At 40.2% G+C, this 18276-nt stretch overlaps 1 protein-coding gene across 2 annotated transcripts in view; it reads left to right on the forward strand.

The window, feature by feature from the left end:
- Positions 1–18276, forward strand: part of CACNA2D3 (calcium voltage-gated channel auxiliary subunit alpha2delta 3) — a 999345-nt gene that overhangs the window by 674722 nt on the left and 306347 nt on the right. For both annotated transcript variants that reach the window (XM_055135106.1, XM_055135105.1), the window contains exon 13: positions 5810–5943. In XM_055135106.1, coding sequence (XP_054991081.1) covers positions 5810–5943 — 134 coding nt within the window. The remainder of the gene's footprint in view (positions 1–5809; positions 5944–18276) is intronic.

The following is an 18276-nucleotide window of genomic DNA, read 5'->3' on the forward strand; positions in this document are numbered from 1 at the left end:
CTCTGTCCCAATCTCAATATTTCCTTGCTCCAGAGACACAAATATCCCGTTAGGGGTGCTCTCTCAAGGCACGGTGCCATCTGGGCACTATGCCTGTCCTCTCTCAGCACTGCCTTTCAGTGGATAGGAGTGAAATGTTTGGGAATCAAGTGAACTTGAACTCAAGTAGATGCAGACCAAATGACTATGTTAGGAATTTCTGTTACCTTCTGATACAAAGGACTATTGTGATACCCAAGTACTAAAGCAAATCCTGGTAAGACACACCTTTCATGTCTGAGGACTCCTATAGACCCATGTGCCCTTGTCATTCCACATGAAATTTGCATCAACTCTCAGCCATATATCATGGAACAAATAGTCAAGTAAAACCAAGTAGACAGACATGCAAGTCAGAATTCAGCAGCAGTGGTATCTGAAGAAATTGAAAGCAAAGTGAGAGAAATGGGTTTAGATTGCTGAACAATGAGTTCAGGTTCCAGTCATGGAACATTGGTGCCAGGCAGAGTTTACTGTCAGTGCAAAGGTTCATAGGTTGTCAAGTCTGGTGCCTGAGAGTTAGAGAAAGGCCATTCGCAGAGACACGTGATTCAGGGAGAGCCTTGGGGGGTCCAGGAAACAATGTGAGTTTTATTTTAACTAAATAGAAGCTTTTTTATAATATTAAGACTGGAGGTGAGAATTTGCTTTAGTCTTTTCATTTTGATGTTATTCCACAGCTTATCCCCCTAAGAGCTAGGATAGAATGGGAACAGTAGAAATGAGGAAGTGGTTTTAACTATATTTTAGAGGCAGGGCCAGGAAAACATGCCAGTGGGTTAGCTCTGGGGCGGGGTGAGGAAATGATGGATATCGAGGATGATTTCTATGCTTGGGACCTAATTGGACAGTGGCGCCATTTGCTGAGATGAGGAAGACCCAGCAGGGGAGGGATGGGTTTGGCAGGGAAAATCAGGAGTTGGCTGTGGACAAGTTCGGTCTGAGGATTTTGTGAGTCATCCCTGTGGAGGTGTCAGGTATACAGTTGGCTATGTGTCTGTAGCTCTGGAATGAAGCCAGCTATTTGTAAGTTTTCAGAAGTTTGACAATGATAAGCGAGGCCAAATGAGGATGATCTCTAAGCATAATCCCCTTCCAAATATGTCATTGTTTTTTCTCCACTCCCCTCCATGCTAATGTTCTATTTTCCCCCACCTCCTCCTTTAGTTCATTGCCTTTTTTCTCTTGGCCCTAAGTTGAAAAATTCAAACCAGGATTTTTACTATTGGTTTTAAGAGTTAGAATGAAAATACAGACAGCCAAGAGACTTTTTAAGAGAGGCTTTCTTGATTGTACAATTGACATAGGCACCTTGCATAGGAACTGTTTTGCCCATAAGCTGCTCACCTATGCTCTGCCAGCCCAAAACTATGGCACTCTCTCCTCTTATCACCATGGCAGTAGCTTTCTTAGCTTGTCCACTGTGTCATGTTTGTCTGTCAAAGATCCTTCCCTCAAAGCCCAAATTCAGATGAATTATTTGATCTGAATTTGAAAAGACTAAAGCAAATTCTCACCTCCAGTCTTAATATTATAAAAAAAAATATGAAATATTTAAGCAGTCATTTGCAGTATCATACATAGAAGGTGAGAGCAAAAGCACAGCAGGTAGGGCGTTTGCCTTGCAAGTGGCTGACCAGGGTTCAATTCTTCCATCCCTCTCGGAGAGACCGGCAAGCTACCTAGAGTATCCCGCCTGCCGGGCAGAGCCTGGCAAGCTCCCCATGGCATATTCGATATGCCAAAAACAGTAACAAGTCTCATAATGGAGACATTACTGGTGCCCGCTCGAGCAAATCAATGAGCAATAGGATGACAGTGATCACAGCGATCACATAGAAGGTAACTACCAGCTCAACCTTCCACTCTTAAAAACATTCCTTTTCCAGCATATCTCCAACAGGGTCTCCTGGAAGATTTGTAGGAGCAATGTCCCAGATGGATCTTCCCTACCTTGTGCCTGGTTTCTTTAGGACTGACTAAGTGTGCATAGGTCTGTCCAGAGCCAAAACCTAGAGTAAGCACTCATGGCCTATTTCTTTGGGACCTTGATTCCCTAGGGTCAGGCAGAGCTCTGCCTCTATAGACCCTGGAGGGTGGGGTAAGTCAAAGTGACAATGCATGTTAATTAGTGCTATAGAAATCTGTCATCAGGAAGCCAGAAGCCACATGGTTCCAACCTGGTTTGGGGTTGGCACACAAAATTCAATCCAGCTGGCCTTTGTTTGTAAATGCCCTGGGAGGGTCCCGGCCCTTCCTGGACAACAGACGGGCTGTTTCTTTACCCAGAGCTTAGTTCCAGACATGAAGAAGTTTTTAATACTTAAATATGTATTAAGTATTGGGATGGATCTGACTTTGGGGGCACATGTACCCTTTTGATTTGGATGACAAGAGAAGCTGGCATGCGCTTGTCTGGAAGGGACCTTGGTCAGAGGCAAAGGGGAAAAAAACCCGAATCAGATTGCATCTTCCAAATGAAAAGGCCTTTTTAATAATGCCTGTGGTCCTTTCAAGGTCTTCAGTATTAGAACTCCTTGCTTCTGTTCTCTCTTCCAGAGCTCTTTATTCCAGCCAGTCACTTAAAGCTATTTTAAGTTCATAAAAGTGGGCTTCTTCTAACCTTGCACTCTTCTGCTTTGGTGGATATGCTCTTTCATACCTCTTTCCTCAGACTCATTGATCCTCACCTTTCAAGAGTTCAACTGCACTGACCCTTCCCGGGAGTAACTGAGTGATTGGTCACATCTGCTGTGTACTTGAGTATTATGTTGATTGGACTTAAAAAAATATTTTTTCTGTTGACTCATTCTGTCCGGAACTCAGGAGGGCAGAGGTTGTGCTCATCCTGATTCCTGAACAATGAAGACATTGCTAAGCATGAAGAAAAGCTTTAATAAATGTCAAGTGAAAGGACCCTCATGCAAAAAACTAAAGCTCGCCGAGGGGCGAGTGCACTCGCGGGCTCTCTGGGCCGCTCTGTCTCACCACCCGCGTTCGGTGCCCTGGAAACGCAGTGTGTGGACTGGATCGGGACGGCCGGTGGTCAAGGAAAGGCGAAGGAAGAATGAGGACCAAGCTGGTTGCTGATTAGTTACCGTTTATTCAATCTTTCATCTATCTCATCTCCCGCACTCCCAGCTCCGGCCTCTCTCTGGATCTACTGCCGCCTCTCTCTAGCTTCTCTCATCTCTCTTCCTACTTGTCTCTCCCACCTTGCCCTCCAGGCTACACCCAGCCAGGTAGCCAAATCAACATAAGAAAGCCCTTCCCAAGGGCAGTGCATTCCAAAGCCCTTCCTCACTCTTAAGGTTTTTTTCTTTTCCTTAGTCCAGGAACTTATTAACATCTTAATACTAGTTATTTTTGTATGGACATAGCAAGGGATACATTGAGGCTTGCAAGGCAGCTCTCCTGGCAACATCTTGCCACAGGCTCAGACCACAGCACTCAGGCCAGATTAATCATTCCTCACCCTAGCAGGGTCCGAATCTAGTATCACTGTTTGGATCATGACAGCATTTGTCCATGATCAAGCTCTTAACTTATAGTTAAGCATTAGGCACTTTGGCCAGGCCCATCTCGATGCCAGGGTAGCACACAACTCACCGCTTGCCCTGGGTCCTTCTTGTCCCACGTTGGGACCGTGCTTTGGGGGTGCTAGGAAGTAAGGGCAGCTGAGGCTTAGGTCAAGAGAAAAGATGCCCTGGAGGAAAATATCATGTAGAGTCAAATGACTCCCAGGTTACAAAAGCATAACATTTGTTAAATCTTCCTGTGTCCATACAAAAAGGACTTGCTATGAATAAACTATGCAAAGGACTCAAGGAGAAGAGAAAAACATTATTTACAAGTCAACAGAACACTGAGAAAGAAGCTACAAATAAACAAAGAGGAATAGGAGCACTGTAACGGGAGTAACCCAATAAACCCAAACTACCTGAGTCTATGTTATCCTACACCCTCAGGGTGTGTGTGTGTGTGTGTGTGTGTGTGTGTGTGTGTGTGTGTGTGTGTGTTTTAGTGGCTGGGGAGAGAAGGCTGATGTGTGCTGGGTACTGATACTTGCACTCAGTTACTCCTAGCCCACAGGAGTGCACATGGAACCCAAGCTCAGAGGAACATAGCAGTACCCTGAATTGGGAATCAGAGAGTCCTCAGCCCTCGGATGATGCATGTTTAGAACATTTTCCTCAGAGCAGTAGTTTTCAAATAGTACTTTAGTGGATGCATATCTGCAGAAATGTCCTGCCTAAACTCAGAGAAGGGAACACCAAGCAAAATGTGGTCGGAGGTCATGCAGGGAGAGGGGTGACGCGTGCCGAATGTAGACTAGAGACTGAACACAATGGCCGCTCAACACCTTTATTGCAAACCACAACACCTAATCAGAGAGAGAGAACAGAAGGGAATGCCCTGCCACAGTGGCAGTGTGGGGTAGGGGGAGACGGGACTGGGGAGGGTGGGAGGGACGCTGGGTTTACTGGTGGTGGAGAATGGGTACTGGTGAAGGGATGGGTTCTCAAACTTTGTATGGGGGAAACATGAGCACAAAAATGTATAAATCTGTAACTGTACCCTCACGGTGATTCACTAATTTAAAATAAAAAAATAAAATAATAAAAAAAGAAATGTTCTGCCTATGCATAAATAAAAAAGGATTGCCACTTAACTAAAAATGGTTTTCAACTGCTGACTTGCTAGTGAGAAAACAAAAGAAAGGTGAAAACCATGGGTTTAGAACCCATATGTGCCCAGCATATTCAAAAGGAAGGTTTGGTAATCACATGAAGATATTTGCTAGAAGTTCAACCTCAAATAAAGAACAAAATCTGTAGAAGAAAAAAGGCATAGATTAAGAGATTCAAGCCTTGATTCATTTCTAAATTTGCTGCTAGGTACCTGTGAGAAAGGGAAAAAAAGCAGGTCATCATTCTGCCTTAGTCACCTTTCATGGACACAGAACTTTCCACTATATCATGTTGCCAAGAATAAATGAGAAAAGCTCATCAAGTTTGGCAAATTATGTGATAAGTTGGCAAGCTCTTAAAAATAAATGTTACTATTATTGTTATAAAAATGGGAAACCTTTATTTTGAAAGGCTATTATATTCAATTCCTATTAGATTAAAATAATGTTTTATTAAAATAGTATTTCATATTATATTTAAAATACAAATATTTTAAATTTTATCGTTTTGCCCTTAGAGATAAATTTGCTACAGTGGAAATAAAGGGGGTTACAGAATGTCAGAGATAGAGAGATCACATTTCTGTCTTAGAGTGTATATACATAAGTGCAAAGAAAAAAGTCTGGGAGGGCATTTGTTTTTTTATTTTGCTTTTGTTTTTGGATTTGGGGCCACACCTGATGATGCTCAAGGCTCACTCCTGGCTCTGTGCTCAGGAATCATTCCTGGTGAGACTCAGGGGACCATTTGGGGTGTCTGGGATAGAACCTGAGTAGATGTAAAATAATTGTCTTACTTGCTATACTATTGCTCTGGCCTCTAGTATTTTTTTTTAAAGGCTCAGTAGGGGTTTCTGCAGAGAGGTGGTTGATTTTAATTTTATTCATTTTTCTTGTCTTCATTTTCTAACATGGATGCATTATTCATGCAGCAAATGATGGTACTCAGGAGAACTAATGTTTAAAAAAAGATACAAAAGAAAAATTAGTTAGATGCCAAAAGACCTGGCCTAATCCTGCGCCCCTGTTGTATGCTGTCCTGTCTGTTATTAAATTTGGTTCTCCCTTGGGTTTTGGCAGGGTTTTTCACCCAGATCTCCACCTTGGCTGATGTGCAGGAAAATGTCATGGAATACCTCCATGTGCTCAGCCGGCCCAAAGTTATTGACCAGGAGCATGATGTGGTGTGGACCGAAGCTTACATCGACAGCACAGTGAGTTCTCAGGACCCCTGGAGGGGTCTGAGTGTCTACCTCACATCCTGTAGTTTAAGGGTTTGTGTTGATTCCTATTCCAAGCATTCGTATCGTTCTTCTTTAATGAAGGTAAATTTGGCCATGTTTTCCTTTATTGTCTACTTTGCCAGGGTTGCCTTGGCAAGTATGGTTGGTAAAAAAAATGGGTATCAGAGAATGGAACCAGTGGTCTAGAAAGGTGTCTGTTTAGTCAACATAGAAAACTCACTATTTTACTTGGGTCTTCTTTTGTTTCTTATTTCTTGTATTTTTCCCTTTCCATATATGTACAAATTCTGCTAGTGTAGAAACAATTAAAGACATACATTCAGTCCCGCCATTTGGGAAAGTTCAGTCCTGGTGATGGATCACTAGGTCTCACCTTGGAGCAGGGAGGCAATGCTCAGCATTAACAATGAGTCGCAGCCAGCGCCATACTGCATTGTCTCCTGTGAAAAGGGAGACTGCATCCTTGGAGGCGGTCTAAGCACTGTACCGCTGTTGGAGTGCTGGCCCAGGACCCCTTCGCAATTCAACTCTGGTCATGAAGTTAGCTCAAAAGGAGGAGCTTTGCCAATCAAGTAATGGCTCAATGGCTGGGCTTCTTGTGTAATTTCAGGGTGATTTTTCATAGAGATAATGAGTCTGATGGGACCGGTGTTTTTCATTTATTGATTGTAAATGTTCTCACAGGGCCTCTCTCCCATCGTTTTTGTTGGGATTAACATCACATTAATCACTGTAACCCAGACACAGCTGTCCTCTGGAGTGATCTCAATGGCTGCTCGGGGCCAGCCTTTCTCTCCCTGGACTCCTCCAGTCCTGAGGCTTTCTTGGCAGCTGCAGGCACATACAGGGCAAGAACAGCCTCTGGGAACCCATCTGGGGAGAACTGTGGCCTCCTGTCCCACCCCATCCTTAAAGAATACGGTGGGACCCTGAAAATAGGAATTGGTCAAGAAGGGGCGCCCCTTCTCCAGGAGAAATTACCCTGAATAAAAATGGTATTCAGCTCAAAAGAAAATCTTGCTGGTTGCCAGGGAGACCTGGGTCTGTAACATTTTCAAAGTTTAGTCCTACTTTGGTTTAGAATCATGAAAACTAAATTACTCAGCTGTCCCCATTTGTGTTGGCACTCTTCTAACAACACCAACAATAGCAGCAACAGTGCTGGTTCCATCTCTTCTTCTTGCCTGTGGTTGAGGGGGGCAGAAAAGGCAGCATGATGAGAAGGAATGTGGCTCACTGATCAAGTTCACATAGTGGTTTTGTGTACAAATCCTGGACACCCAGCTTGATCAGTCATTTAATTTGCTTCACCAAATTTTAAAAAAATATATAAAGCAGACTCTATACTTAAGAAATTATGTTCCCAGCACCTGGATAGACAAAATTAATAGACTAAAAGGGGCCAAGCAAAGGAAGTCAAAAAAAGAACCAACTACATCTAGAGGTTCAGTGTATGAAAGGGAGACCTCAGGTGCATGGGGCTAGGGTGGACTTTGTGATAAAATCCTTTGAGAAAACTAGCCAGTAATTTGGAAAAAGATAAAATTAGTTTTATTCTTTACACCATACTCAGTAAAGAAGAACAGGAGGATTAGAGATTTAAGCTGTTGAATGTTAAACATTCCAGGCACTAGAACAAAACCCAAGTGAATGTCAGGTGGGACAAAGCTATTGAGCAACAGCTCTAAAATTTTAGATGCAATAAAAAGGAAAGTGATTATGCAGATGTAAAGAATCATTAAATCATGTAATTTGCTGCAACATGGATGGAACTGAAAGATAACATGTTAAATGAAGTAAGCCAGAAGAAGGACAAACACAGGATGGTGTCACTTATATGTGCTATTTAAAGTAGCTGGGTAAAGAAATGCAGTGGTTTAAAGGGGGGATGCCTAGATCACTCATGGCCCTAAGGTATAGGGAGAGAAGGAAGGAAAGAGAATGAATCAGAAGCGCATAAGAGATAGAATTGAAGTGTCGGGGGCAGGGGTCAAAGGAACCCAGGTACATTGGTGGTGTTAAGGAATGATAGAGCTAAATATCCAAACCACAGAGTCAATAACACTGAAATCAAGAGACCCAAACTTTAATAACCAATTTTTAAAGGTGCCTCTCAAGATGGCAGGCTGGGGCTGGGGTGGGGACTCGGAGAGGGAACCTGGGAACACGGGTGGAGGGAAATTGACACAGGTGGCAGGATATATATGTCAAAAACTCAACTATGAATAGCTTTGTATTCCACAGTTATTAATAACCTTGGAAAAGAAAAAAGGAAAGAGGAATAAATTTGACAAAATAAAAACAATTTTTGTAGGTCAGAACCCCAATGTAAAAAAAGGCAAATTGTAAAATAGGAGAATATATTTGATAGGTAGACAGATACATAGTTGTACATTGATGATGAGTGAGTGGATGACACATACAAAGAAAATGACTAAGGGCTTTTAAAAACTAGAAATTGAGCTTCCATATGACCCCGAAATACCACTTCTGGGAATATATCCCGAGGATGCAAAAGATCACAGTAGAAATGATATCTATGCCTATATATTCATTGCAGCACTGTTTCACAATAGCCAAAATATGGAAACAACCCGAGTGCCCTAAAACAGATGACTGGTTAAAGAAACTTTGGTACATCTACTCAATGGAATACTATGCAGCTGTTAGGAGAGATGAAGTCATGAAATTTGCTTATACATGGATAAGCATGGAGAGTATCATGCTAAGTGAAATGAGTCAGAAAGAGAGGGACAGACATAGAGGGACTGCACTCATTTGTGGAGTGTAGGGTAGCATCACATGAGGCTGACACCCAAGGACAGTAGATACAAGGGCCAGGGGGATTGCCCCATAGTTGGAAGACTGTTTCATGAGTGGAGGGGAGAAGGCAGATGGAATAGAGAAGGGATCACTAAGAAAATGATGGCTGGAGGAACCACTTGGGATGGGAGATGCATGCCGAAAGTAGATAGTGGACCAAACATGATAACCTCTCAGTGTCTGTGTTGCAAGCTATAATGCCCAAAAGTAGAGAAAGAGTATGCGGAATATTGTCTGCCTTAGAGGCAGAGGGAGGGTGGGAAAGGGGGGGTATACCCGAGATATTGGTGGTGGGGAATGTGTACTGGTGGAGGGATGGGTATTTGATCATTGTGAGATTGTAACCCATGAAAGCTTGTAACTATCTCATGGTGATTCAATAAAATTAGAAAAATTTAAAAAAAACTTAGAGGAACCCATAGTATTCCAATAAACAATGAGCAAAAGAGAATATAAAATTTAAAATAGTGAAAATGACTTTTAAGTATATGAAAGATGGACAGCTTCACTCACAGTAAGAAAAAACAAATTAAACTATATGAGATATCATTTCTCATCTCTCATTGATGTGGTAAAAATTAAATGATTACCTGCACATCTGCTGGTGAGCTTGTGGGAATGAAGAATTGGCACTCCTGGAAGGGAAATTGTCTGAACCTTTTCAACTCAAAATCCCACTTCAGGAATTAGACCTACCAATGAACCTCCAACAGTTTAAAAGTTTTCTTCTTGCAGAATTTCTTATACAGCGTCTCCACCTTACCCACAGGAATGCATTTCAAGATCCCCCAGTGGATTCCTGAGTCTGATAATTAATATATACCAAACCCTATATATACAAATTTCCCTGCACACACACAAAATACGAATGATTAAATTTAGTTTATAAGTTAATAAGATACAATATTATGTATAGAGAGCTTAGTGGTAACATTTAATATGCAATAATAAAACTGTATAAATGTGGTCTCTTGCTCTCTCAAAGCATCTTATATATAGTATTTTTGGACTGATGTTTACTGCAGGTAACTGAAACCATAGAAAGTGAAACCAAGATGAGGGAGAGCACTGTAATTTCAAAATATTGGCAATTACCTAAGCATCCACACATAAGAGATCAATTGGATAAGCCATGATAAACACATAAAAAGGAGGTTTAATGCCAAAAGCAAGAATAAAGGTATTTTCTCTTAGAATGATTTTCAGGTTACACTGCTAAATAAAATCAGCAGTAAAATGTAAGAATGTAAATAAATGAACACCCATGTAAGATGTAAGAGGAAATCAGAAGATATTTGCATGATTTTACAATATTCATAGCAAAAAGAATAGATCCAAATAGAATTAGTTACCTATAAGGAGTATGAAGGGGTATAGAGGAACAGGGAAAGTGGAAGGAAGAAAACATTACTTAGTTATACCTATAAGTGGTTTGACTTTTAAAAAAGCATATTAGTGTTCTATTGTATTGAAGAAGCTACCCGTGGTGTATTCAATATGCCAAAAACAGTAACAACAAGTCTCACAATGGAGACATAATTACTGATGCCCTCTCGAGCAATTTGATGAACAACGGGATGACATAACAGTGCATGTATTGAAGACTAAAATAGAATTAAGAAAGGGTAAAGCTATAGTAAATGCAAACAGAACCACATAAAGCTAGCTGCACCTCAAATCTAGAAAAAGAGAGGAGAAGAAATAACACTTTGATCATATTAGTTAACAGACCATTAAATTTTTAACACAACACTTAGATGACTTTTAGTCTAGAGATAAAGGAGAATTATAAGTAAAATTTAAACTCTTTTGGAGTCATATGTGGGTTGTGGTAGAGGAATTTTGGATCTGTTTTGTGAATATATGGTAAGATTCAGTAAATGTGTAAAAAAGGAGGAATGTGACAGATACCTATGGGGCCAACTAGATGGCAGGCAGGCAGATATCAGAGTGACACCTCAGTTCTGTCCACTGAAAGGACCTCGAAGGAGTGGAAGCCCAAGAGCAATGAGCACATGTAGAATTCAGGTCCTCATTTCTGAGAGCCACAGCCTCACTGGGATGGAAAAGGATTCTTTGGAGAAATTTCCAATTCTAGGGCATGGAAAAGAAGGTTCTCTTCATCTCTCCTGACCACCAGCCATTTTACACACACACACACACACACACACACACACACACACACACACACGCACGCACACACATCGCACTTACAAGGAAAAGCTGAAATATTTTTTGTCAGAATCTAAGAAAATTCACTGTCACTGTCACTGTCATTTCATTGCTCATCAATCTGCTCGAGGGGCACCAGTAACGTCTCCATTGTGAGACTTGTTGTTACTGTTTTTGGCATATAGAATAATTATAAAAATATTAATGAAGTCATATGAAAAATACCCAGGAATCAAACTAAAGGGATGCTCATCACTAAACTCTGGGATAAGCTGGAAAAAAATTAAAAAGAATCAAAGAGATGAAGAAACCAGAAACATACCTGTCCTTACTGATAGCAAATGGATAAGTAAATATAAATAAGCAAGTTTAAAAGATCACTAAATCACTAAATAGGTAGAAATGTTTAATGGAAGATTGATAGTCTGATGGAGTGCAGTAGCCACCACTTACTATCTTTGCAGTAAAGACTGGATAGAGCCAAAGCATTGATAGATACTAAACCTAGGGGTCAATTTTGATGATGAGTAGGTATGAATATTTACATGGTCACAAATTGCATTTTCAAAATGTTTTTGAGTAGTTAGGGGTTGAGAAGGAAAGTATCTGTAATGGCAGGAATGAGACCAGATCTCAATCAAGTCATAAAAATTAATGTCACCAGTAAAAAGCAGGGGAGGACACATTGCGATGATGGAGTATTCTAGGGTGGCATAACCTTCAGATGAGAGCCAGATTTGTAATAAACCTATTAATGCAATGTGTTAATGCATTTGTATTAAAATAATCTTTGCCTTAGAGTATTTGAACACTTAAATCAATTGTTTTAGATTTTCTAATTACATAGACATAGACATATGGATGGGGGTAGTTACAACAGAAGAAGAGATTTCTACGCAAACACTTCCACTAAAGAACTCTTGACAGCCACGGCAACATCGAAGGTCTGGGAACAACTCTGGGTATGCCATTGCACAGGGAATGTCTTTGAAGTTTTGTCCTTTATTTTAAACATTTACATGAAATTTGCATTCTGCGCTACAATCATCTTTACTTGCTTTAAAATAAAATAATGCTTTAAGTGACTCATTATTGCCACTTATGCATGTCAATGATATGCCAAGATGACAGGGCTCATTTATTCCACCTCTTCAAGAACCCTTTGAGGTCTGTACAACTGAACCTCATAATGTGCTTGTTTTTGAGCTGATAGCTCAGCCTGGCTTGGCTCTGTGCTTTCCAAGCTTCTGTTGCATCCTTGCAACCAGCCTTGATAAATTGACCCCTTCGGACAATGTTTTGAGTGCTCCTTTTTATCTTGGTGTTGTTGAGAAACCTATTGGGCTGCAGTGATTCTGGGGGTTACAGTTCCCTTTTTCTTGTACGCCTGTTGGGGGAGGAGAAGCAGCTGCTGCTCCTCTCTGGCCAGCCAACAACAATCTCTTCAAACTCCTCATCTGGGTCTGGACAGCTCTGCTAGGGCAAGGACAAAAGCCTCCTGTCATATATAGGAGGTCAAAATAGGATTCACATGCTGAACTCATCTGCAGAGTCTACATTCCAAGAGGAGCCCACCAACTTTGAAACCACCCAGAAGATGAAGGGGTGGAGCGTTAACAATTGTGAGTTCTTGACTGTCCTGCCACATTTGGGACAGTCCCCACCCAGTATGGCCCTAACATGTCCCAGCTTTTAGTTAGAGGGAGGCCAAACTCAGGAGCACTTGGCACTGGGACTCACGACTCCATTTAAATTAATTTAACATCCTGGAATAGCTGGAAGATAGGAAACTTTTTTTTGATATTATGACATATTTATTATCTACTTTAGTTCACTAGCTAAGGACATGGAATTTAGAGTTAGAGGATTAGTTTGATTGACACATCACCTCTATACTACTCTGTGTCCCTAAGCAAATTACTTAATTTTTTGCTTGTTGTTTTCCTCATTTGAAAGTGCTAATAATCTGTGGGGGTGGGAGTGGGGAGATAACCTACTTTTAAGGAGTATGTATGGGTGAAAATGCACCAAATACTTCCAATCATCATTTCTCCACGCCAGGAAAGCCATTGTGAACTGAAAACCACTTGACTGTATGTTAAAAAATGATCTTTCTTTGACCTCTGTGCTAACTATGACATATACAGTTTTGATAAAGGAATTGATACTTCATGTCTGATTAAGGAGGACTGATCAACTAGATTAGTCCTTTTTAATCAAAGGAGGAACTCTGTGCTAACTATGGCTTATAAAATTTTGATAATAGAATTTTACAGTTAATGTTTGATTAAGAAGACTGATTAACTTAGAAGAACTGATTGACTAGAGATCCACTTGAATATGTTGGAATTCACTTTGCATGTAATTCCATGTTGTAGGCTGAGAACTAATATTGGGTTTAGTGCCTGGATCCACATGCCCAAGGAATACTAAAGTTGTGCTATTTCTGCTAGGTGAGCCCATACCCCAGCCTTATTAAGGTAAGAGCTGGATATTTGCCCAAGAATAGGGAAATCGTAGGAACCTACTTTGTCAACTTCCAGTTTAACTGATACAAAATCATTATCTTTGCTCTGGAACAATTCGTGCTTTTTACCCACAGAACACTGGCCATTTAGCCTTTAGGACCATGCTGGTGCAAGAGTATTGATCCAGCTGTCTCTCTGCTAGAATTCTCTTCCTTGAACTTCCCAAAGCAACCAATGACCCCTTCATTATCACTATACCGCTGTATCACTGTCACCCTGTTGCTCATCAATTTGCTTGAGCGGGCACCAGTAACGTCTCCATTGTGAGACTTTTTGTTACTGTTTTTGGCATATTGAATAAGCCATGGGTAGCTTGCCAAACTTTGCCATAAGGGCAAGATACTCTCAGTAGCTTGCTGGGCTCTCCGAGAAGGATAGAGGAATCAAACCCAGGTCGGCTGTGTGCAAGGCCTTCATTATAACTGTAACAATTCCTCAAATATTTAGAATGATGAATTGAGTTTGAAAAAATTAAGTTGTGCATTTATGAATGTGTAAATGAATGCCTTGGAAGCACTCTTAAACTTTAGAGTCTAAAGGAAGTTGCTGAAAGCTGTCAATGTGTCAAAAATGGCACGTAAAAAAGACTGACATTTTAACAAAGGTAGGGGACAGGGGCCTTGGACACACTGGTTGATATGTGTTATATCTGTATATATGAACCACAGAAGCAGCAAACTGAAGCTCAACTTATAACAACAAAATTTTTTAATTGTGCCTGTCAAGGAGGCAGGCTGGGGGATGGGAGGAAAACTGGGGACATTGGCAGAGGGAAGTTGACACTGGTGATGGGATTGGTGTTCAAAAATTGTATGTCTGAAACTCAACTCTGAATGACATGGTGCTTCAGTAAAAATAAAAAAAAATAATGGGTAGGAGCAACGCGGCCGGAGAAATGCTCCGGACCGGAATCCGGGCCAACAACACCAGGGATCCAGACGGAGGAGGTACAGCTGGGACGCCTTCTCCGAATGGAGCCCTAGTGACACTGAGCAGCAACTAACACGGCTCCGGGTTGCGGGACTGGAACACATCCGAACCGCGCAGCCGCACTAGCGGCCGCGCGACCTTTTCTAAAAACTGAAAACATACAATCTTTTAATGGAAAACCAATTATCAAATGCTTCCTTAGTAAGGCTGTCTTTCTTGGGGGGAAACTTCAACAACAATAGTGAGTTTTGTTTTGCAATATGGAACATAATCAAGGTAAAGAGTAAATGAAGTGAAATTCATCAGTTATACAGTGGGGGGTGGAGGGCAGGGGGTATACAGGGGATTCTGATGGTGGAATATGGGCACTGGTGAAGGGATGGTGTTTGAATATTGTATAACTGAGACATAAACCTGAAAACTGTGTATCTTTCCACATGGTGATATAATAAAAATTTATTTAAAAAGTAAATAAATAAAAAGAAAGGTGCTGTCTTATATTTAAGATTTATAAACAGAATATATAAGATTTATAAACAGAATTTTTAAAAAATTCTCATTAAAAATGTACAGACAACATACATAATAAAAATATACTATATAACTAGTAGTGAAATAAATACAAAATAATACTAAAAAAAATTAATGGGTAAAACAATTATACCAGAGAAAGAGGAAAAAGTCTTGCCTGCAGTTTGAGAACATGGAAACTTCAGTTTCTTTGTTTTATCTAAGGTTGGTAGTTGGGTCTGATGGCTGGGTTAGTCTGCCACCTGTCTTGCTGCTTCTTAGTTGTTTTCAGGAGCTCTGTGTGCTCTGTGAAAGGGAATGATTCTCAGCTAGAAGCAACAATATTCTTGTGGTATGGGATCAGCTTCACTGGGACAGCTCTGTTCATTTTCTATTGTGTTGTAACAATCACAGTGACTTAAAACAACAACAATTTGTTATATCATGGTTCCAAGAGTCTGGGCACAGGTTAACCGGACCTTCAGCTGAAAGTCATACAAGTCTCCTATTAGGCATTGACCTTATTGAAATTCTCATCTGCAGCCCTGGGTCTCTTCCAAAGTTCATTCGCATTGTTGGCAAGATTTGGTCATTTGTAACTGTGATACAGAGGTTCTCATTCACTTGCTTCCAATATATGAGGGGCTGTTCTTGGCTGCCTGAATCCACAGTTTTTGTGGCATGGCCACCATAGATGGTTGACATCATGCTGTTGACTTTCTTTCAGACCAGGAAGAGTAGATCTTTCTTATGCTTCGTCTTCCGATTGAGGCTTCTTTGATTAAGATCAAGCTCACCCAGGGTAATCACTCTTAATTAAGTCAGAGTCAAATGGTAGCAGCCTAGTCATGCAAGTGATACACCATCATAATAAGACTCTGGGAAGAGGATTCTAAGGGATTTGTATTTGTGGAGGCCAGTTTCTGGGAGGGAGCGTTTTAGATTTATTCTCACTGCCTTAGCCTCTGACCATGGGTATTATTAAAGGGGAAAGATAAAACCAGAAGAAACTACAGCTACTGCTTCTTGTCACTCAACAGAATCAGAGGGTAACAGAGTCTATTACAAGTCATAACAGTGGTCTCCTCATGCCATTGACATTTCTAGGATCCTGGTTCTCTTTGTGACACTGTGGTCTAAAAGTGGCTTCGATTCCTTTAAGAATTTGAAGACTTTTAGCACTGTTTGTATATGTCATTTCTACCAAATACCAAGGAAGTAAGATTTTTGTTGGTTGAACCCCACAGTTTACTTAATATGTTCATAAAAGTATTTTTCTCCTAATATTTGGGTAGTTAAAGCAAAATAAATTCCTGTTTCTTGACTCATCAGTATGACTAACAATCCAGTAACAACAAATATAATTATGTAATTGATTTAATACTTAAGGTAATAGCTTACAGTGACCTGTAAAGAGAGTGCCTTCCCTTTTTATTAATTGCTTATTGATTCGTGAAGTTCTGAGTCTAGACAAAATCAAAATGAGAGTTTGTGAACAGAAGTTGAATTTGGATTCTTTGTGTATTAGAGTCAAGGATTGCATTTGTCCAAGTCAGATCGAGAATCAAAATTGACAGGACCTTCCTTTGGGGAAATATCCTCCTTCCCTCTACTGCAATTCTGATTGTATATTCTGTATCCTTTCTGTCTATTATATTCAATTTGCTTTCCTGGTGAAGCCCAAATAAATGATTACTGTTAACAACATTAATTATGCTTAGTCTAATAAGACTGCATGTATTAATTGATGAAACTGCAAACACTAGAATTCTGAAATGCATGGCCTTCTCGTCTGAATATAAGTCGTACATAATCATTATCCCCTAGGTGCAGAAGAAAAAAATATCACTAACAGTTGCATGCATTCCATTTTGTAAGCAAATTACTTGTACTTTCTAGTTGGGTCTTAATCCACTTGTGAATGCTACTCTACTTACTGTGCAGGGTAACCTGCCTCAAACTGAGGAAGCATCAGCTTCCCTGATCAAACCTCCAGGGGAGTTTGCACAGACCCTGGTGACACACAGAAGGGAAGCAAAGAATTCTTTTTAGAAACAGTGGGAATGTGACCATTTAAAATAATGAGAATTCATTACCAAGCCCTCCAGCCCCTCCCCTTGCTGGTAATGCAATTCAGTTTGCAATTTGTCGGAACTTTCAAACCAATTTAGTTGCATTTGCAAATTGGACTTGTCTCCTTCCTCCTCACCCCCCACTAAGTCCAACTTGGAGAAAATGCTTTGCATTTGATAAATTGCACATTTGTTTCTGTTTCCTATCTAGGAATGGCACCTAGGCCATTTAAGAGTCATTTGGGTGATTGCTTTAAGCTACAGCATCTTACTGCCTAGAAGCAATTACTCAGGGGGTCGAAAGCATCATAAGGAAGTTGTTGGTGCTTAGAAACTAAATTTACAGTATTTTCCCAAGACACCACTGCATATCAAAGAAGTTCAAATCGTCAGAACAAAAAGACACACGTAAAGAAAAACATAAACCATCCTGCTGGGTTGTGGAACAGAAAATGCCATCTGCATTACATGGCATGGAGGAAACTGATTACGTTGGGACCTCTATTTCATAGCAGATGGGTTCATTAAATTTAATAGCCTCCAGAGCCTTTAGAAACCGTGTTAAAAACATGTGGAGCATGCTGTGACACTTCACTTTTGGCCCTGCAGTCATTATAACTCTGGCACAGACTATAAATATTACAGTACTTTATTTCCATTGAAATGGATTACTATTATAATTTTTTTTGCCAGGAGATGATGATGTTAAAAATGAGTGCTTTACTGATTTCTGATATCATTTTTATTCATCCAAATATTTCCCTCATCCATTTGATGCTAGGTTTTTCTATTACTTTTTTTTCTGAGCTCAACTTTTTGGGCCCCTTGAGTTGGTGTTACAAAATTATGAATTGAAAATATAAAATTATTTTCAGGGAAGATGTTGTAATATCCTTTATAGGTGACCATTAACATTGAAAAAGGTGTAGACCTGTAGATGGGACAAAATATAGATTTTTAATAATTTCTTTTGACTTTTTATACTTGTTTCTGTTGGATGATTTTCAACTATCTCTATAAAAAGAGAGTCCCTAGAAATATATACAAGATTTTATAGAAGTGAGTAAGCCTATTAAGCCTGAATCATCTAATATCATAATTTTTTAGCATTCTTCTTTTCCAAGCGATAGCATATTTTCAAAGTAGCAAAGGCCAAAAAGGGAATTTTGTGACCTCTGGAACCAAGAAGCCTAAGTTACTATTTTGAGGCATGACAATTAAGGAATCAATATGATATTATTTCAACTTGTTGCTTGACACTTACTGAC

Source organism: Sorex araneus, chromosome 4, assembly GCF_027595985.1.
Source record: "Sorex araneus isolate mSorAra2 chromosome 4, mSorAra2.pri, whole genome shotgun sequence".
Taxonomy (NCBI): Eukaryota; Metazoa; Chordata; class Mammalia; order Eulipotyphla; family Soricidae; genus Sorex; species Sorex araneus.